General features: G+C 41.5%; 1 protein-coding gene across 1 annotated transcript in view; it reads left to right on the top strand.

The window, feature by feature from the left end:
- The window catches only part of LOC123240749 (zinc finger protein 721-like), a 172,653-nt gene extending 151,743 nt beyond the window's left edge, over window positions 1–20,910 (top strand). The window contains 3 exon segments of the mRNA XM_044668462.1: window positions 6,383–7,500; window positions 9,139–9,359; window positions 20,692–20,910. Of these exon segments, the coding sequence (XP_044524397.1) occupies window positions 6,383–7,500; window positions 9,139–9,359; window positions 20,692–20,910 (1,558 nt within the window).
- The last annotated feature ends 1,439 nt before the right edge of the window (window positions 20,911–22,349 follow it).

Here is a 22,349-nt window from a genome sequence, read left to right as displayed (position 1 = left end):
GTCTCACACCCAGATTTTCTAACTCCAAGCCCAACACTGCCCCCTCCATATCATCCTCTCTCTCTTCCTTCTACCTAATTCCAAGGAACTTTTCTCAGATCCCAGTCTTTAGGGACTTCTTCTGTAACCAGCATCAGACAGTGTCTACAATCCTTCATGAAAGTGCCTTCTACCCTGACTACTTCGTGCTCTGGTTGCTCCTGTTACTTCTCAGATTTCTACACTTCTTTTTCTTTCCTTGAAACCCAGGGTTGGATGGGACCTCCAAGGCTGCCTAGTCCTGTTCATACCTTAACAAGAATTTCCTCCAAGACATATAATTGGCTCTCTAGCTTTTGGCTGGAGACAACCAGTGAAAGGGACCCATGAGGCAGCCCATTCCACTTTTGGGAAGTACTAATGTTGTTTTCTTTCCTGAAATCAGACCTAAATTTGTGTCTTTGCTTTTATCCATTGCCTTAAGGCCTTCCTTCTAGGGCCAAGTCAAGTATGTCTAATCCTTCTTCTACAGGATAGACCTTTTAATTTTTTTAATTATTTAATTTATTTACCAACTACACGTAATAACAAACTTCCTCATAAATTTTCCAAGGTCATATGATCCAAATTGTCTCCTTTTTCCCCTTCCTTTTCCCTTCCTGGGGTTGGCAGGTGATTGGATCTGGGTTATACATGTATTATCGCACAAAATGTATTTCCATATTGTTCATTTTTGTAAGTGAATAATCTTATAAAACCCAAACCCCAAAACATAAAGCCAAATAAACAAGTGAAAAATCATCTGCTTTCATCTGCATTCTGACTCCAACAGTTCTTTTTGTGGAGGTGGAGAGCATTCTTTGGCCTAAATGACAGACCTTTTAAAGCATGAAGACAGCTGCCATGTATCATAGCTATATTCTTTTTCCCAACCTTAACATGCCATGTTTTTTCAACTTCCCCATGTGAGGCTTGATCACCAGGCCCTTCACCCTCCTAGACTGGTTCTCCTTCTCTGGATACCCTCCTGCAAAGGCTCCTTAAGGGCAAGGATTGTACTTTTCCCCTTCTATTTGTATTCCTTGGATTTTAGCATAGTGCCTGGCACTAAGTGCTTAGTAAATGTTTTATTTATCTATCTCCTTCCCAGCTCTAGTCCAGTGAAACTTAACAACCACTTTGCATTTTGGATCCTTCACCCTGTTCACCAGAAACTCCCCATTATGCACAGATTTTACAAAAGTTTCTTCCATCCTACTCTCTTTTGCTTTAATTCTCCCCTGATGACACCAACTCCTTTGTAGTCTACTCCACTAGTGGCCACTGCTTCTCCAACACTGCCGAACTCATAGGGCCAGGAGGAGAGGAGAGAACACTTCTTGCTCATCCCTGCTTCATCCAGACTCTTCCACCATCACTACCTCACAGTGACATTTTTTTTCTGGTAAGGTCCATTCACTCTGGTTTGTACTATTCTCTCCTCATCCTTGTTGCTGTCATTAACCAAGCTGTAGATATTCTACAGACTTTCCCTAAGGATTAGTAAAGAGGAGTTAGTAGTGATTCACAGTCTTTCCATCCACTTTGGCATCTTCCTTGGGATCTATGTCTACATTGAGGAACCCTCTTGTCTATTTTACTCTGATTCCTTCTTCCTCCTCAAGGTAATTCCACCCCCAGTGGCACATTCCACTCCTTCTCCTCTCTCACCTACCCTAGTCCTACCCTTGGCTCTCATAATCTTCAGTCTGTTAACCTGATTCGATGTGAACCTTAGTGTCCCAGACCATCTCTCCCACTCAACCTCCAAAATTAGTCAGGATAACCCCATGGTTTGCCATTTTAGTATCTTGCCAGCTTCAGCCATCTCTTTTGTCTCCCCAGTAGAATGTCAACTCCTTGAGAATAGGAAGAGTTTCATTCTTGAGAGTTTGTATCCCTGGTACCTCACATAGCCCTCAGCTCATAGAAGGCCCTTAATAAATGCTTTTTGATCAGTAGAACCCAAAGTCCCACTGACCTCCTACTGCTCTCTACCACCAAATCTCCATCCCTGCTTTCCTCTGACTTCAAAGCTTCTGAGCATTATGAGATAAAAGTTACAAAGTCAAGCTAATTTCACTCCCTACAAACTCGTGGTACATAACCTTGTTGTTCATTCATTTTAGTCATGCCTGACTCTTCATGACGCCATTTGTGGTTTTCTTGGCAAAGACAATGGCGTGATTTGCCATTCAGTTCATTTTTATATATGAGGAAAGTGAGGCAAATGAGGTTAAATGATTTGCCCACAGTTATCTAGCGAGTAAGTATCTGGGCCAGATTTGAATTCAGATTTGAATCTTCCCAACTTCTGGCCCAGCTTTCTCTATGAGCCAGCTCTCCTTAGCCATGCCCTTATTACTGCTCAGAAATCTCTTAATGACTGATCTTATTTCCCTTAGCTGCTCTTTCGAACCTTTTTTATTTTAATGTTAGTTTTACTGAGGTCTTTTGTTTTCACATTAGAGTCATTTATGAATATCATCCTCTCTTGCCCTATCCAGAGAGCCTTCTTTTGTGAAAAAGACAGAAAGAATCATTTAAGCAAAGCTAATCCACCCATCGACTGCATCTGACAAGCCATGTGGTGTTTCACACTCACAGTTCCACTTCCCTCCAGTAAAGGTGGAGGATCATGCCATTTCCTTCTCTCTCTTGCAGGAAAGAGGTTGGTCATTACAATTACGCAGGGTGAAGTTTTGCTTTCTTGGTCTTTTTATCTCCATTACTGTAGTCACTTCTCTGATTGTGGCAATGGGACCCTGGACAAGTCCAGTTAAACCTCTCAGTGATCCCTCCAACTGTGTAAGATGCTCATTTGCAGAGTAGAAGCTGACCTGCTTTGTTTGGTAAAGGGTATTTCCTTGCTGAGTGTTCCCTTAGACCTGTAAGGGTTAAAAATGAAAGGTTGGACTAAATATGTAAAAATGTGGTTGCCAAAATTATTACTCAAGTCAGAATGACTTTTTATGGTAGTTTATTTATAAAAGGAGAAAGTGAAAGTAAGGAAAATCAGAGAGAGAGAGTAGATAATTACTCTGGCCTGGTAAATTAGACAAAGGTTCCAGCCATGAGGCCTCCTCCAAGACAAGGGGCCTCTCCAGATGCTAGTACCTCCAGAAAAGCCAAGAAAGGGAGTCAACCTTTTTTACTCACCCACGTGATAGTCCTAAAGGAAGATCTAAGAGCAGTCCAAGGTCCCCAGCCGGACCTCCTCCAGGGCCAAGTTTGAAGGCGAGACAATTCCTCACAGGAAATTCTTGCCACTTCTAAAGACCATGCCTTTCATCACTTCCTGTGCCTTCCTTCCACTTTACATGGACCAACTGCAGCTATAGCTTTACTTAGGACTGCCTAGGGGGGCAGTTAGTCAATTCTGATTTGTCACCCACTATAGCACATGTGGGTCACAGACCTCCCCATACTTAAGGATAAATTGGGTATATACACACTTCTGATGATTAAATCTAAAAATGGGGAGTAAATCCTATCTTCACAGACCAATGAATTTATTGGTGTGGGCAAAAAAAATTAAGTGAAGACATCTTTAAAGGGCAGCAGAATTCACATAAAGACCCTTGAATAACAGTAGTACTACTTAGGCCTTTCTTTTAACAATGAGAAAATGGCTAAAGTGTAAGGTTGTAGCTATGATCAGTTGCACTCACTTTTATGTTGTTTTACTTAACTGTCTGGGGGAATTATACATTGTTGGGAGTACCATTGGCATGTGTATGACATATCAAAGTAAAATTTAATGTTGAAAAATATAATGAAATACAAATTCATAAAACTTGAAATAAAATTGATTAGCAGAGTTCTACATTTTCATAAACATCATTGATATAGATTTTTTACTGATGAGGGCCAAACACTAAGACCTTTGCTCCAGATGAATAATAATCCATTATTCAGGAGCATTCATGGCCATGTTATTTAACTGGCAATAAATATGCTTGACTGTCCCATCACTCCTCCTTTCATTGTTTTCCTTATAAAATTTTTTTTTAACCCTTGTACTTCGGTGTATTGTCTCATAGGTGGAAGAGTGGTAAGGGTGGGCAATGGGGGTCAAGTGACTTGCCCAGGGTCACACAGCTGGGAAGTGGCTGAGGCCGGGTTTGAACCTAGGACCTCCTGTCTCTAGGTCTGACTCTCACTCCACTGAGCTACCCAGCTGCCCTCCTTATAAATTTTTAAACATTAGAAATGCAGCTTGAACACATGAGATGAATATAAACAGGCACACAAACAAACCAGTATATTCTCCAAAAACAATTCATGAAAACAGCAAAAGTCTCAATTGTATTGTACCCTTTCCTAACTTACTAATTCCTTAAAGAAAAAAAGGCCTCGCGCTTTGCAAGGTAGTATCATGTTGCCTGTTGTATTTAACCTGTTTTATTGCCCTGTGATGCCTTCACTTAACATCTCTATATTCAGTGCAAGATCATATGCATATTGGCCTCTTTGAACTAGTTTCTTCACTCACATGACTTCATACCAGCTGATCCATTACATAGAATTCTTCATATTTAAGTTAGTCACAGGAAGTATAATTTTTATAGAAATAACAAAAGACCTAAATAATTTGAGGTGTTTGCTGTTTATAACTAAAAGAGAATAATTATTATATCAAAGGTGAAATTTTTGCTCCTGTCTACAGATTTCATGCTATACCCTTAAATATATGAAAGAGATACTTCCTAGAATTAGACAGTAATAACAAGATTTCATAATGAGGAAAAAAAGACCAAAACCAGAAAACAATAGGAAAGAAGGGAGAATGGTATTAGTAAATGTTGAATTATATTTAAAACAATAATTATCAAACCTATTACTAGATAAAATATAGGCAGTGCTTGCCAAGTGGCAAGTAGTGTGTCAAAACTTAGCCATACAAAGAAAGACAAAAGATAATCATTGCTCTCAAGGAGCTCACAGTCTAATGAGGAGATAGCATGCAAACACTTGTGGACAAACTATATACAGGATAAATTGGGGATGGTCTCAAAGGGAAAACACCAAGATTAAGGGGAACTGAGAAAGGCTTCTTGCAGTATGTAGGATATGAGTTGATTTGCTTTGCTTGACTATAGTTCTTACAAAGGAGTGTTATATTTGGGACAGAAGGGCATGTGGGAGTTAGTGATATTAAAAAAAAGAAAGGAGTAGTAATATAAGATGTTAAGATTAAAAGTAATATACAGGGGGCAGCTGGGTAGCTTAGTGGATTGAGAGTCAGGCCTAGAGTCGGGACGTCCTAGGTTCAAATCTGGCCTCAGACACTTCCCAGCTGTGTGACCCTGGGCAAGTCACTTGACCCCCATTGCCCACCCTTACCACTCTTCCACCTAGGAGCCAATACACAGAAGTTAAGGGTTTTTAAAAAAGTAATATACAATAACTAAGTATTATATTACTTAAGATCATTCATGTTACATGACTAAAGTAAAGAGCTAGCTAACCCAGCCCTGTTTGAGAGAGAGAGAGAGAGAGAGAGAGAGAGAGAGAGACAGAGGCAGAGTTCCCCACAATTATATACAAAATATGACCATGCAACATGGTGGAGAGATTAAAAGGAATTCTGGGGAATGTAGTTCAAAAGATAACAAAATTTCCATTTATACCAAGATTTTAAAAGAAATAAAGAGAAATAACTATTCTACCTTTTCCTGATCAATCATTATGTTTCTTGATGGAAACAGAATCAAAAGCAATTTCCTTTCTCCCCATCCTGAGAAAAATGAAAATTTTTATTTTTTATTTCAGATTTTTTCATTCTGAAGACAAGTTTTAAAACCAAGGAGTTAGCTGCAAATAAGAGTATTTCTGTGGGAAATTTATCCAAGAAGAAATTCTCAAGGAATAGCTTCTGGAATTCTGAGTTAAAAGAATCCTGGAATTTTGATACAAGGTTGAAGAGGCAGAAAGGCAGTCAAAAGAGATGGGCCAGGCAAGTTATAATCAGTCAGAGGACAACTTTGAATGAATTGAGTCTTCGTGAATGTGTTACTTTTGGAAGAAAGTTTAAGTTGGGATCAGTTCTTATTCCCAAACAAAAAACTACCAGAGGAAAATGTCTCCATAAATATAATTCTCTTGGAAAGAGCTTTAAATATTTGCCAGATAGATTTAAATATAATAGGACCACCTCAGGGAAGAAACATTACAAGAATAACAAATGTAGGAAGCCCTTCAGTTACCACTCAGACCTTTTTCAGTACCATAAGATACATAGTGGAGAGAAAATTCATAAATGTGATGAATGTGGGAAGACCTTCAGCAACAACTCATGCCTTACTGTGCATCTAAAAATTCATACTGGAGAGAAACCCTTTGATTGTACTGAATGTGGAAGAGCCTTCAGGCGTAGAGCACATCTTATTCAACATCAGAGAATTCATACTGGAGAGAAACCTTATAAATGTTATGAATGTGGAAAAGCATTCAGTGTTGACTCCTACCTTATCAAGCATCAGAGAATTCATACTGGAGAAAAACCCTATAAATGTAATGATTGTGGGAAAGCTTTCAGACAGTTAGGAAACCTTAATCAACATCAGAGGATTCATACTGGAGAAAAACCTTATAAATGTAATGAATGTGGGAAAGCCTTTAGTCAGTGGGGTCACCTCAATCAACATCAGAGAACCCATACTGAAGAAAAACCCTTTGAATGTAATGAATGTGGGAAAGTCTTTAGGCAACTGGGTAACCTTAATCAACACCAGAGAGTTCATACTGGAGAAAAACCATATAAATGTAACCAATGTGGAAAAGCTTTTAACAACAATTACCTCCTTATTCAACATGAAAGAATTCATACAGGTGAGAAGCCATATGTATGTAATGATTGTGGAAAAGCTTTCAGTCGAGGGACATACCTTAAGAAACATAAGAGAATCCATACTGGAGAGATACCCTATAAATGTAATGAATGTGGGAAAGAGTTCACTGACAAAGCATCCTTTATTTATCATCAGAGAATTCATACTGGAGAGAAACTTTATGAATGTATTGAATGTGGGAAAACTTTTAGCCAAAAAGCAAACCTTAAAAAACACAAAATGATTCATACTGGAGAGAAGCCCTTTGGATGTAATGAATGTGGGAAAGCTTTCCGAGAGAGGGGAAGTCTTAGTGTACATAAGAGAATTCATACAGGAGAGAAACCCTTTGAATGCAATGAATGTGGAAAAGCCTTTCGAGAGAGGGGAAGTCTTAGTGCACATCAAGAAAAGCATGCTGAAGAAAAGCTGTATAAATGTGAGGAATGTGGGAAAACCTTCAGATACAAGGGATATTTTAGTATCCATCAGAGAACTCATACTCAAGAGAAATGCTATAAATGCAAAGAATGTGGGAAGGACTTCAGCCTACGGGCATCCTATATTATTCACCAGAGAATTCACACTGGAGAGAAGCCCTATAAGTGTCACATCTGTGGGAAAGCTTTCAGTTATAATACATCCCACAGTAGACATCTGAGAACTCATACTGGAGAGAAACCCTTTGCATGTAATGAATGTGGAAAAGCTTTTACTCAGAGGGACTACCTTACTGAACATGAAAGAATTCATACAGGAGAAAAACCCTTTAAATGTAATGAATGTGGAAGAGCCTTTAGACAGAAGCAAACTTATAATGCACATAAGAAAATTCATACCAGAGAGAAACCCTTTAAATATAAATTATATGAGAAAGCTTCAAATGAAAGTTGCACCTTATGAACAAACATCAGAAAATTAATACTAGTTAAACTCCCCAAAGGTGCAATGAATAGAGGAAAGCAACAGCTTACAGGAGTATAGGAGTATAAAGATTCATACTGAAGAAAAATTCTGTGAAGTTACTATGAGACAACTATTGGGTGTCTATTTCATCCCTCAGAAACTATACAGAATATTAACTTTGGGGAAGCACTGCTGTGATCAAAGCTTTGTATAACGTCATTTGTTAAACACTGAATCCATGTCTGATTTTTGTTTCATGATCTATTATATTATTTGGTGCTTTGAGAGAGAAACTTATCCAGATTCTCTTGGATATTCCCTTTCCCTGAAACACACATTGACTGTTGTTGAGGAGCAATAAAATTACATACATATAGGATCTTAAGAACACCTATACAAGAAGTCCAGAAAATTAATTTATTACCAAATAATGGTTAAATTTTAACTGCTGAGGAAAGAAATAAAAGATGATAAATGGCCATTGATCAACAACATCATTGGGAATGTCCTAACTATATTGAAGCATAAAGAGTTTTTACTGGGCTCATGGTTTTCTTTGTCCCAGCAATCAGCCTTATTCAGCTTATAAGTCTCCAGTGGAAACACATACAAAAAGTTTGAGACAAGCCTAACGTAACCCACTTGTCCTGGCTTAGCTGTACCCCTATTATACACCTATATGTTTTGTTCTATCCTGTAAAAAAACAAAATGACTTCTCTTATTTAATACTCATGCCCAAACGAACCTTTTGATCTAATTTTCCCTGTTTTCTTATTATTACCCACCCCAAGAATTGGCACTAGGTATCCCCTTTATGGGCAACTAGGTGGTGCTACAGATAGAGCATCAGGCCTGGAGTCAAGAACACCTAAGTTCAAATCTGATCTCAGACACTAGTTGTATGACCTTGTACAAGTTGTGTTTAATCCTTTTTGCTTCAGTTTCCTCATCTGTAAAATGAGCTAGAGAAGGAAATGGCAAAGGAGTCCAGTATCTTTGCCAAGAAAACACCACATGGCATAACCAAGAGTTGGACATGTTAAACAACACAATATCCCCCATAAAGCATAAATCAAACTATGATTGGTCCAGCTGGCTATAATATTCTTCCCACTGAATAAACAACCCATGTCTCAGCAAGTCAGATGCCTGTGATAAGAGAAAGTTGGGTGACCACTTGGCAGGTTGTAGAAGATATTCTTGTTCAGGCATGGGTTACTCTAAATAGCCTCTGAGAACCCCTCATGCCCTAAGGTTCTATAAGAATCCTTAGGATCAAGTTGAATTTCAACATTATTTTCAGATTGTTTCATCACCAGCAATCCCAAGGGATCCTTCCAGTATTATGTTCTCCTATATAACCTTCCCTTATTACTGTAGAAAGTGGCACCATTCTTCCAGGTCCTCAGGCTCACAACCTAGGAGTCTTCCTGGATTCCTCTTCTCTTGCCAAACTGCACCCCCATATCCAATCTGTTGTCAAGGTCTATTATTTTCACCTCTGCAACATATCTCGAATATGCCCCCTTCTCTCTAGAATGGTCCCCAGCCTAGTGCAGGTCCCCATCACCTCATGCTTTGATTCCTGCAATAGCTTGCCAGTAGGTCTGCCATCCCCAAGACTCTTCCTCTCTTCAGTCTATTCATTCATCCACTGAAGTGATTTTCCTAAATCGCAGGTCTGATCATGTCACCCCACTACTCAAATTCCAGTGGTTCCCTGTCACCTCCAAGATCAAACATAAAATGCTTTGTTTGGCATTCAAAGCCCTCTGTAACCTGCTCCCTCCCACCTTTCCAGTTTTCTAAAACCTTTCTCCCCAAAATGTACTCTTCGATCTAATAACACTGGCCTCCTAGCTGTTCCACAAACAAGTTACTTCTTTCTTGACTCCACTTGACTCTGGGCATTCTCTCTGGCTGCCCCCCTTGCCTAGAGTACTCTCCCTCCTCAAATCCATCTACTGACCTCTGTGGCTTCCTTTAAGCCTCAACTAAAATCTCATCTTTTACTGGAAGCCTTTCCCAACCCCTCTTAACTCTGGTGCCTTCCTTTTGTTATTTACTTCCTATCTGTCCTATATACAGTTAGTTTTGTGCATATTTGTTCTTTTTCCCCTTTAGCTTGTAAGTCTCTTGAGGCCAGGGATTGTCTTTTGCCTCTTTGTATTGAAACAAACAAACAAAAAGAATACTGGTAAGATGAAATCCAAGGTAGATTGATGGTTATGTCCACCTAGGTAACTTCTCTGGGCCAGTAAGTGCAGACTCCTGGAGACTATCTTTAGAAAATACAATATTTATGTTTATTGGTGGATTGAGGATAGAACACTGTCATTCAAGACAAGGTGACCCCAATACTAAAGGAACTAATTCTCAAACCCACCAAATCTACCTTTCTTTCGTGAGAAATTCTTCTGGCCTCCCAGCTGCCTACCAGCTTCCTACTTTCTGGCTAAGTACCCCAAAAGCTAACTAGCTACCTAGCTGTTATGCTGACTGTTGTTCAGTTACTCTCAAAATTGTCTCCAAAAAGCTATTGAGAAGGGACTCAAAATGAGCTAAGTCCCCCTTCCCCTCAAGGCTGGGGGTTGGCTCTTGAGGTAAAAACCTAAAAGTCCCAAATGATTGAATCTTTAGAGTACCTTAGCCAAGTTCTTAGAACATAGCAGGGAAAGCCAGATCACCTCCAAGATGTTCTCCAGTGCACAGGAATCTCCAAACTTCTCCTAAAACTGGTTAGGTCCAGCTAGCAAACAAGAGCTGCTGCTTCTCTTCCAACTTAGGAGCAGGAAGTGACAGTTTTTTCTCACTCAAGCCCCTTCCTCTCTAGCCCCCTGCATTCCAGAATCTTTTCCAGGGTCTGTGTCTAAATTTGCCTCAGGCAGAAATTGGAGATAATTTCCACTTCCCTTGCACTTACTCTTATCCCCTATAACCCTATTCCTACAGTATCCTAGGAATTCAACACAATGCTGACATAGGGTAGTTGCTAAATAAATGTGTCTTGATTAATTAATTAACATGAGGCTGATAGGAAGAGAAGTGACTATTCATTCATTCCTCATTTAAAATTTTTTAATGCTTTATTCATTAATTAAAAGAATATACATTTAACATAAACCACACAACATCAGTCATCAGGTCAAACATTCAGCTGGTTTCCTTACAGTTTCTGTCAGGAGTTTTTTTTTTAATTTGATCACATTTATCAGATAAAATCTCACAACATCTGGTATATACACACGCTGTGCCAGTGGATTTACTCTACTGATGTACATATCATTATTAAGCTATGAGGTAATTATCCCTTGTGACTAGTTGATTTTTCCAAATTAGTGGAGAATGCAGATCTTTCAAAGTTAAAATTGCTCTTTTTATTGTTTATTATATCTGTCCTTTAGCAGGTTTCATGACTTAACTGCAGGCCTGAGAAACCAAATGTGATGTTAACATGTAATCTTATTTCTTTATGACATACATGAGCTGGCTCTACTTGACATGTCCTAATCAACTTGAGACAGTCCATAGCTCCTTCAGAGTCATTCTTGCAACCGTCTTTCTTACAATATTATTCTTTATGTAGACACTCAGCCATGCATGTATTAGATTCTCCTTATCTTGGATCTCACCAATTCTGGCTAACTGCACCTCTCTGCCTGTAAATGAATAGCTCTACCCTTCTAACTATCCAACCTTTTCCTTGCCACCTTCTCTTTGCTTCTAAACTCTTCTCTATTTTTCTTTCTCACCCTTGTATCCCTGTCTGACAATTTAAGATCACCAGTCTTTGTTTCTCATGGTCTTCTTATTACCCCTCATTTCCAAACCACCACCACCTTCTTGCTTTCATTCTTTGGTAACTACTTTTCCCTTAGACATGATTTGAGTAAATTGATGGCTCCCATTTTAGCACAATTATATGATGTCAATAATAACTGGCATCCATATGATGCTTTAAAGTTGGCAAAGCACCTGGCTGGTGGGAACAGCTTGCTCAGTTTTCACTAAGGCTGGACAAAGCAGCTTATTCAATCACAGAAAGCCATTTCATCCACTTAGACTAGCGATGGTGAGTCTTTTAGAGACAGAGGTCTGGGCCCTGCCCCAACCTCACTCCCCAGACCAAGTGCTGTGCCTGCCCCCCCAGAGCACATGCCATGGTCCTCCTCACTGAGTGCTAGGTGCCTCTGCCCCCCTTTACCCCATATGGGAGGGAGGAAGTGCTCCCATTGGGCTGCTGGGCAGAGGGGTGGATGAAGAGGAATGTCCTCAGTGAGTGTAGGGAGGGGATGGGGAGTGGCCTGAGCACTCTGCTCTCCTCCAGCTCTGCTGCCTGTGAGTTGCCCATCTAACCCCTGTGTGCTCCCATTGGGCTGCTGGACAGAGGGGTGGGAAAGAGGGGGAGGGGAGCAGTTCTACCTGAGTCCCTCTGGCTTTCTAGTAACAACCTTTGTGGGGGTTGGTCACATGCCCACAGAGAGCACTTTGGCATCTGTGCCATAGGTTCACCATCACTGACCTAGACAGTAGTTCTGCAGAACACTAAATATGGAGAATAGTATCAGGATAGTGATGCCCTCAGGTTGTTTCCATCTAAATCCCATCAACAAAAATAAAAAGAATGAAATAACAATGATGATCACTGACACACATTCATTAAGTTTTTCAAAGCCCCTTGGCTCAGTGGTAATAGCTTGCTTAGTCAGCACTAAGGCTGAGCAAAGCAGTAGAATGGCATACATATGAATGAATGAATGAATGAATGAATGAATGAATGAATGAATGAATGAAGCATTTATTAGGCACTTACTATGGGCAAAACACCATGCTAAGTACTGAGGATACAAATAGAAACTAAGATGGTTCCCTGCCCTCAAAAAAATTCATATTCTAATGAGGGAGATACATGTTGTTTTATCTTGTTCCATTGTGGCAGTGTGTGTGGTTGGATGAGACAAACTAAATGATAAAAGTCCTAATAACATAGAGACTTAGAAAATGGTATCACTGACAACTTGGTGATGAAATACAGTTATGACGCTATTATGGAAGAAGATTTCTAGAAAAAGTAGCCCCACAACTGCATGTAGTGACAATTAGGGAGGAAGATGGGTGGATGTTATAGGAAACAATTCTACTGTCCTGGTAGGGAAGGACTTCCTTTCTGGTTGTTTAGTTTTTCCACTGGCTAACACGGCTTCTGTGTTTAGATTATGCGGGCTCAGGAAGCTTACTCTCTACCATGATTTGAGCTTAGATGAGCATTAACTAAACTTGGTCCATAGGGACTGAGTAGAATTTGACCTGAGTTTGAGATAAACTATGACCTTAACATGCAGAGTAAGCCAACCAACAACTTACTGTGAGTTCAACAGTCACAGGAACCTTGTTTCCAAGCATGAGACGTTTTCTGTTAACTGATAGGAATTTTTTTTTTAAACCCTTACCTTCTGTCTTAGAGTCAATACTGTGTGTTGGCTCCAAGGCAGAAGAGTGGTAAGGGTAGGCAATGGGGGTCAAGTGACTTGCCCACAGTCACACAGCTGGGAAGTGTCAGAGGCCAGATTTGAACCTAGGACCTCCCGTCTCTAGGCCTGGCTCTCAATCCACTGAGCTACCCAGCTGCTCCCTGACTGATAGGAATTTAAAATCCAAACTTCTGTCTCATCACAGGAAGCAAAGGGACAGAAAGGAGCAATATTCAACACTGTTATTAGGGAAGTGGTCAGCACCATGGCCAGCAGCAGCAGATCACAGAGTGGGGGGCCATAGTGGGTGGTGGATCACTAGGATAGAGTGCTTTAGCCAGGTTGGAGAATATATTTCAGTGTAATTAGCTTGAATATATGAAGAGGAAAGGCAGCTCCCAGTTGCCAGCAAAGTAATTACAATGCTTTTTGGTGTTTTGGATTGTGGGGAAACTATGAACAAGAAACTTCTGGATCTTGGTACAGGTGCAAGGGCATTGGTTTTGTCACCTGGGATGCAGCTTTCTTAGCACTGTCTTGGTGTGTCTGTTTCTTCCTCCTGGTATGTGACTGGGCAGGAGGCAGCAGGGAAGTGTGTTGCATGTATCCAGACTTCCCTTCCTCCCCAATATCTGGGAGCCTATGGTCATGCTTATTCCCAGACACATGGATCTGGGCATCAGCTTTCCAATAAAGTATAATGATCTTGTAGCACTGTTCCAGACTTCATTTTTTATGATGTGTTTGGAGTCTCCAGTCTTACCACTTAGCTGCTCTAGTTTTTTGTCAGTTCACTAGATTCTTCAAGCTAACCAGGTTCTCAACACTAGCTATGCGATCCTAGACACACTTAACCTCCTTACATCTCTTTTTCATCATACATAGAAAGGGAAGAATCATTCTTGCATCACTTACTTTACAGATTTGGTGAGAATAGAGTAGTTTGTAAATTTTTTAAACTTATGTTTTCATTTCTCAAAATGAGGTTTTGTTCATGTATTTTGTTTTTTTATATCACCAGTTTCTCTTATCCCTCCTCTTGTCCTTCTCAGAGTTATCCTGTATAATATAGTTTTTAAAAAACAAAAAGGGGGGACAGCCTAAATGTTCATAAAACAAAAAAATTAATATGAGCAATGTATATACTTGGACGTTGGACCTCCTACCTATGCAAAGAGGTGGGCTAGAGAGGAGTCTTCTTCTATCTTTTTCATCACATCAACTTTCTATTTAAAATAGTTCTTAACTTTTTGTGTGTCCTCTATCCCTTCTCAAGATGTTTTTAAATAACTGAAGGAATATTAAATTTCCCCAAGAGTTTAGTAAAAATAAAGATAAAATTCTCTTCCCTATCCCCAAACAAGTTAATGGACCCCCTAAAATCTACTCTTAGTTGGTGGACTCTAAGTTAAGAACCTTTGGCTTAGAATCTTAGTACTGTTTTATCAACAAGTTTTGCCTATGAGTTTTGCTTCCTTCTTCCCTAACTCTATCAAGTTCCATTCTCTTAATCAATAAGCTAGAACCACCACCTTCTAAACAAAAATCCTCTGAAACTTGTCCCCTGAATCCTTAGTACCATCTCTTGCCAGTTCCTCACTGGCAAGATACTTAATCCATCCCCTGTATCTTTTGGAATTCCTGTCCTATTGTTGACAAACTCCCCTTTGTCTTACTTCATTCTCTCTCTCTCTTTTTTAAACCCTTACCTTCCATCTTAGAATCAATACTAATTATTGGTTTCAAGGCAGAAGAGTGGTAAGGGTTAAGTGATTTACCCAGAGTCACACTGCTAGGAAGTGTCTGAGGCCAGATATGAACCCAGGACCTCTCATCTTTGGGCCTGGCTCTCAATCCTCTAAGCCATTTACCTACCTCTCTCATTCTCTCTTAAATTCCCATTGTGGGCAGTAACTAAAACCTTACTCTCCTGAAAGTTATTTCTCAGTATCCTTTCTAATGCTTCTACTTCTTTTATCACAAGCTCCCTGTCTCAGTTCACAACCCTGTAGAAGATGGCATATTCCTTGCTTCCCACTTTCATTTCTAGACCTTGTCTTGCCAAAATCACTCCATAACTTCTTTCATTAATATACTATATGCTTACACTTTGTCCAAAGTCATTACCAATGTCATCTACTGAGCTCCACCCCCAAACCCCCACATTCTTCTACTTTGTCAAAGATTTCAGCATCTGTCTCACAGTGTTTCTCTTTGTCCCAACTCTTGACTTTTCAGTGCAGCAACCTCAAATCCAATGACTTCAATCCTTATTTTTCCTCAACAATTCATAGGGATGGTCAAATAGACCTTCCTATCACTTGAAATATGTCTGCCTATGACTTTCCTCTGAATATGATCTTCTGTCCTTCCACTTGTCATATTCTTATTCTTGAATCTTCTTCATTCTTATACTAACCATATTCCCTCAATCAATGCCTTTGATAAAGTAACACATTTGCTTATGTTAAAAAAAAATACAATGGTGATAATTGTAGTCTGAAGAAACCTGTGACTTTTCAGGACCAATCTTTCTCTAATAAGTTGTCTTTGCAATGTCTGGCAATAAGAGGCACTTAATAAATGCTGGTTTTCTTCTCTAAATAAAAAGACCTATTGTTTTCAGCATTGACTGACTCATCTAATTCTTCAGTTAAATTCTTTTCAAGTCTCAGTAACAGAAAATTCATTTATGGGGATACAGTGGAAGAAACTGTATTTGGAGATTCAAATGCTAGCTTAGCTCTCTTTACTAGCTATGTGCTTTGGGCAAGTAACAATCTCTGTGGGCCTCCATTTCCTCACTGGTAAAAAAAGAAGGAGTTGGGTGAGATGATCTAGCTCCTGATCAATGACCCTAAAACCCAGCATTGTATATAAAACAAGACCTTAGAACCTTTTCATCTTAGAATGGGTTAAACATCTCTGTCTACTTTGTCAATCTTGAAAAACACAGAACCACTAAAATAGTTAGAAAGAACAAGTCTTTAATTAGGACAAGGAAGACAATGCTCTGATCAACCACTACATAGAGTCAAACACCATTGGGTACTAAAAGGTTTATTGTTCAGTCTAAGGCAAGGGCAGACTGGGACTTCCCTTAAGGTAAATTCCCAAGGGAGAGGGGCAAACTTGGAGGTTTCATAAACAAAGCTGACAACTCTAACAATTATTATTCAACAGAAAACTAGAAATGATAGTTATACACTCTGTCGAAATAGACACTAAATAATTAGACAAATATTGTGTGTGGAGTGAGAAATCTGTATAATTTTTGTTATTAATATTTAAAAGCTGGTATTGCCCCCCTCCCCATATTCTTACAAGGGCTTTACAGCTTTAAGTGAGTTTGTCTGGGAATTGCTCTAGACAGGGGTCCCAGGCTGATGATTTTAGATCTGTTTCTTTGGATTATTAAAGCTTCTTCTGGGAGGTCAAGCTCAATGGCTTGACTGATCTTCTCAGTAGTGTTCAACTATTGTAAAAATGTTGTAAAAATATTATATTCTCTCTCTCTCTCTCTCTCTCTCTCTCTCTCTCTCTCTCAATCTCAACTCCATACAATTGCTCATGGATAGGCTGAGTCAGTATAATAAAAACAATGTTACCTAACTTAATTTGCTCATTCAGTGCATTGCCAATCAAAGGATCATTTTATAGAGCTGGAAAAAATTATTCAAATTCATACGGAGGAACAAAGGTCAAGAATCTGAAAGCTATTAAAATGGGGAAAAGAGGACTTTTCAGTACTATATCACAAACTATGCAACAAAGCAATAATCATTAAGATTTGATACTGCTTAAGAAATGGGTCAACCAGTGGAACAGATTAGGTAATTACCATGCACAAGCAAACAAACATAGGAGCATGATGTTTTTGATAAGCCCAAAGACATTGGGAACACATTGCTTTAATCCATCTCTTATAACATTCTGTTCCAGCTCCCATTTTTAGATCTAGATACCAAATTTTTGTTTGTTTAATTGTTGCTCTGAACCTTAGACCTAGTACCCTTTATACTAAATTGTCAATATTTTTAGTTGTGTCATTTTCTTTGGTAAGATAAGAGAATGCAGGTCTTAAATGTCTGCCAGAACACAATTTATAAACTTGATGGGCTCCATTAAACTTTTAAAAACTTTTAATATTGACTACTTTGTTTTGATTTCATTTGCTTCTCAAATGCTCCTTGTCATTTTCCTTTTTCCTACTCATGCCCCAGTCCTCCCATTTGCTATGATACAAAATAAACCTTTATGATGCATGTGTTCCCCATGGAGAATAATTTCTTAAAAGAAAATTAGGTCCAGCTCTTAGGATTTTGAAGCCTTACTTGTGTCAGGTTCAGAACAAATCATGGAACATTGCCTTTAGGTGTATTTTTGTTGTTTATTTTGGGAAAAACAGCTTTTACAAGATATTTTTTGGTCATTTAAGAACAGAGTACATTGAACTTAAAACTTATAATTTAGTTTGGGAAACCTGAACCTCTTCTTATCTGGCTTGATCCTTTGGGCCTTTAACAGTCCCAGTGGTCAGTTCTGTTTCCATGAAGACAGACCTAGCTTGGTGTGAAAGGGTTTGGTGCATATTATGTAGCAGTGACCTGAGTTTAGCTAAAGTATCAAAAACTTAAAAATCATAATGTCTAAGAAATAAAACAGATTTAGTGGAAAACTCATTTGGCTGAATCTAAAGTCCTGCAGTCAACTTCTTTGGAAGGATTCTCAAAGTGGTTTTAGCTTTTTGCTGCGACTAAACTGCCACCTTGACTCTGCCCTTGTGATCAGATTCTTTCTTACATTTGGTTTACCTGCCTTCTACCCTTTGTTGAGATCTAGTTTATTTATTTATTTTTAAACCATTAACTTCTGTGCATTGGCTCCTAGGTGGAAGAGTGGTAAGGGTGGGCAATGGGGGTCAAGTGACTTGCCTAGGGTCACACAGCTGGGAAGTGTCTGAGGCCAGCTTTGAACCCAGGACCTCCAGTCTCTAGGCCTGACTCTCAATCTACTGAGCTACCCAGTTGCCCCCTGTTGAGATCTAGTTTAGACAAAGTTGTTTCCATGTTGTCTCCCCTATTGGAATGGGAGCTCTCAGTGGGCAGGGACCAGGCTTTTGCCATTCTTTGTAGTTGTATTTATTTAGTACAGTCCTTGGCCCATAGTAGGCCCTTACTAGATGTCTTTTGACTGACTGACTGAAAACATGTACTATGTCCTCCAGGCAGTTGGTAATATGGGCCTGAAGCTCAGAAGAGAGACTAGGGGTGAATATAATGATCTGAGAGTTGTCAATCTAGAGATGATAATTAAAACCTATGTAAACTTAGATGGGGACAAAGGGAGAGTAGCAAGAGAGGGGGTATGGAATGTATTGCAAGAATCATCAGGGTTCTTTTAGCCCTTGCAAGAATAAGCCAGCATAGGCAGCAATGCAATGATCCAGGACAATTCTGAGGGATTTATGGAAAGGAACACTATTCACATTCAGAGGAAGAACTGCAGGAGAGGAAACATAGAAGAAAAACAGCCGCTTGAACACATGGGTTGATGAAGACATGATTGGGGATGTAGACTCGAAATGGCCACACCAATGCAACTATCAATAATATGTAAATAAGTCTTGACTGATCAAACATGTCAAAACCAGTGGAAATGTGCGTTGGATATGGGGAGGTTTTGGGGGGGGGGGTGAAGGGAAAAGTAAAAACAGGAATCATGTAACCATGGAAAAGTTTTCCAAAAAAATAAAATCTTTAAATCTTTTTTTTTAAAAAAAGAATAAGCCAGCATAACAGTGTAAACCTGAAAAATAAGTCCTTCCTAACTACCAGAGTTGTTACATTAGAACAAGGGAGACTGCCCACAGACACCACTTTAAGCCACCTTCTCTGGGATGACCACAGTCTCAGGAAAAACTCCATGCCTGGTAATTTATGCTGAACAGAAGGCAAGGTGCTTTTATTGAGTTTTGGAAAGTGGGCAGGACACAACCTTGGGCCTAGCCTCTGCGTCCATCTAAAGTGGCTGGGAGAGTCCAAATGCACTAGCCAGAGGCGAGGGTGATCTAGACAAATAACAGAGATTTTAATTGCCTTTAGCCAAGTTCTGGCTTGGGTGACTGAAAGATACTTGAGGGTTTATTGTTCAATCTGGGATAAGGATCAATCCAGGGTTTCTGAAGAGGAGCTGTCAATAGGATTCCCATAGACAGGTATTTATATATATATACATACATACATACATTAACATATGGTAACTAAGTGGCTGCAGAGGATAGTGGCAGGCCTGGAGTCAGGAAGACTCATCCTCCTGAGGTTTAAATTCTGCCTCAGATACTTACCAGCTGTGTGACCCTGACCAAGGCACTGTACCATTTTGCCTCAGTGTCCTCATTTGTAAAATGAGCAGGAACAGGAAATTGCAAACCACTCTAGTAGCTCTGCCAAGAAAACCCGCAAAAGGGGTCATGAATTGTTGAACACCACAGAAGCGACTGAATAACATATTCCCACATTACATATAATTTTTACTAAGGGCTGATTGAATCATCCCTTATTTGTCAGCTTAGTTTTATGGAACCCCCAAGTTTGCCCCCATCCCTTGGGAACTTGCCTTAAGGGAAGTCCCTGACTGACCTTTTCTTTGACTGAAAAATAAGCATTGAAGTACACAGTGGGCTCCACTTAGATAGAAGTTTCTCCCACAGTGTCAGAGGTCTCTCCCAGGGAGTCCAGACTCCTTTTTTCCTTTTGTCCATTGTAAAGCCAATCAGTTGAACCTTCCAGTTCTATATTCCCTAAAAGGTAAGTAGCCCCTCAAGGTCTTCAGCTCCTTGGAAAATCTCCTTTAAGCTGCATTTCCCCAGAGACATTGTTTCCAGAGTGCCAGAGCTTTGTCTCTGTGGGGTATCCAGCACTTGACTCTGGGTAGTGGCCGATCATAGCATTGTCTTCCTTGTCCTGATTAAAGCCTGGTTCTTTCTAACTACTTTTTAAAAAAATTTAAAAGTCAATACTATATATTGGTTCTAAGGCAGAAGAGTTTGGGGTTCTGGTCACCAACCCCCTGGGCTGGATCTGTCCTCAGAAAATGAGCCTTCCTGATTCTAGCCTATGGCGCGGTGGCACTTAGGTGCCCAGTTATTCGTGCCAAGAACACCCCAAATGGTGTCTCAAGAAAGAAGGCCCTTATTAGGTCCCCCATAGACCCCAAGGGAGGAGCCGGTACCCTCGGATTGGGGAGGGGGGGGTTCAGTAATAGATCTGGCTTATGGACAGCAGATGGAGGCTTGCCCCGCCTCCTCCCGCCGGCCACCGGCCACCAACCTCAGAAGAAGGGGGCACCCAAGTGACTAAGGCGGGACTGGGGAGCTTCAGGAGTAGGAGGGGTCCGAGTTAGACGCGCCTGGTGACGTCTGGCTCTCAACCTAAACTCGAAGGCTTGCCAGGACCCTCAGCCGGCAGATGAGCAGACCGGAGGCGGGGCTAAGGGAGGAGGGACCAGAGGAATTCGTGAAGCCGCCACGTGGCAGACTACAGTGCGCCTGCGCGGAAGGCGCCTCGAGCCTACATCTCCCAAACTCCTCTTAGACCTCCTCCCGCCCCTCGCCAGTTCCTTCCTTCTTTTCAAGGACTCAGACTTCATTTCCCAGGATGCCTCTGTGAAGACACGCTGAGGTCACGACCCTCCGTTCTCTTGAGTCTTCGGTGGCGCCGATCTTCCTAAGGCGGCCGGATCCTGTCCCCCCTCCCACACAGCGCAGCAGGGAGCGAAGAGCCGCCCCAGAGGAGGAATAGTCTTTCGTGCAGGCGGAGTGCATGAGTGGGTGCAGTGGAGCGGAGGGGAAAGGGAGGGCGGGCAGCGTTCCAGCTGCATCTTGGGCTCAGCTCCAGCGCGTAGGTGTGCGTGGCTTTCCGCGCGTGCACGTTTGTTGTGCGTGAGAGCGTGCGTGCGCGCGCGGCCGGGCGGCGCACTCTCCGGAGTCGGGCGGGTCCGGAGGCTGTGGTCCCGCGGGGCTCAGGACTGGGCCGGGGGCGGGTGCCGGAGTAGGAGTAGCCACCCTGCCGAGGCGTGCGCGGGGCTGTGGAGTAGCTGGACCTGCGGCTGGAGGAGAGCTCGGTGAGTCCCCGGAGGGGGGGAAGGCAACGCGATCCGCGGGGGGTGGGGAGGGCGGCCCTGCTTGGGGGTCGCCGTCGGCTAGGTCTGTATTTCCTCGCCATCGGGGCCATTCCCGCCTCCCGCTGGGCAGTCTGGGAGTGCAGGGTACAAGCTTCTTCTTCGTTCCTGTCTCCTACCCGGCCTGCGGTTGGGCCCCGGAGCTCCCCTTGGAGCCTCCCGACCCTCGTCACTCCAAGGTTTGCTCAGCTTGTAGAACTCCGCCTCCCTTCCAGTCGTGGCCCCAAATGTTGGACTCGTGGTTTCTGGGGCGGCCTTGCGGAAGGGATTCCCTCACCCCCGCAGAGATCCCGAATTCAGGGAGCTCCTGTTCCCCTTGGGGACAGGCTGTCCCGAGATGCCTTTAGGGGTGCGAGGCTACAGCTAACATCTCTTGTGGACCCCCGCTACTCTCTGAGGGTTGTGTTGTTACTCTCCCCTTTTACAAACGAGGAAACTGAGGCCGGGAAAGGTGAAGTGACTGGTCCGGGGCATGAGGGGCTGAGGGAGACCTAAAACCAGCCAGCCTGCTTCCTGGTGGGACCACCTTCCTGCCTTGTTCTTTAAGCCTTCTGATTCCTACTTAGAACCAATATTGAGTATCAGTTCCAAGGCAGAGAACCGGTGAGGGCTAGACTATGGGGCTTAAGGTACTTGCCCTATGTCACACAGTTAGGAAGTGTCTGAGGTCAGATTGAAACCCAGGACCTTCCTCTCGAAGCCTGGCTTTTAATCCATTGAGCCACTCAGCTGCCCTCAGGGCTTTCAAACAGGCAGCCTAAACTCTTCCCTGATGCCAGGCACTGGGCTACACTTTGTAATTCCATAAATATTGGCCGTCTTTTACCCAGCATCTACTCTAGCCAGGCTTCCTAGGAGCCTCCCAGCAGCCTTGGGAGGTCAAACAAGGTGCCTGGGGTCTATCACAGCTTTGGAATATCTGAGCTGGGAACTGACCTC

Source organism: Gracilinanus agilis, chromosome 3 (genome assembly GCF_016433145.1).
Source record: "Gracilinanus agilis isolate LMUSP501 chromosome 3, AgileGrace, whole genome shotgun sequence".
Lineage (NCBI taxonomy): Eukaryota > Metazoa > Chordata > Mammalia > Didelphimorphia > Didelphidae > Gracilinanus > Gracilinanus agilis.
Note: the sequence above shows the minus strand (reverse complement) of the source record. Positions and strands in the feature narration are given on the sequence as shown.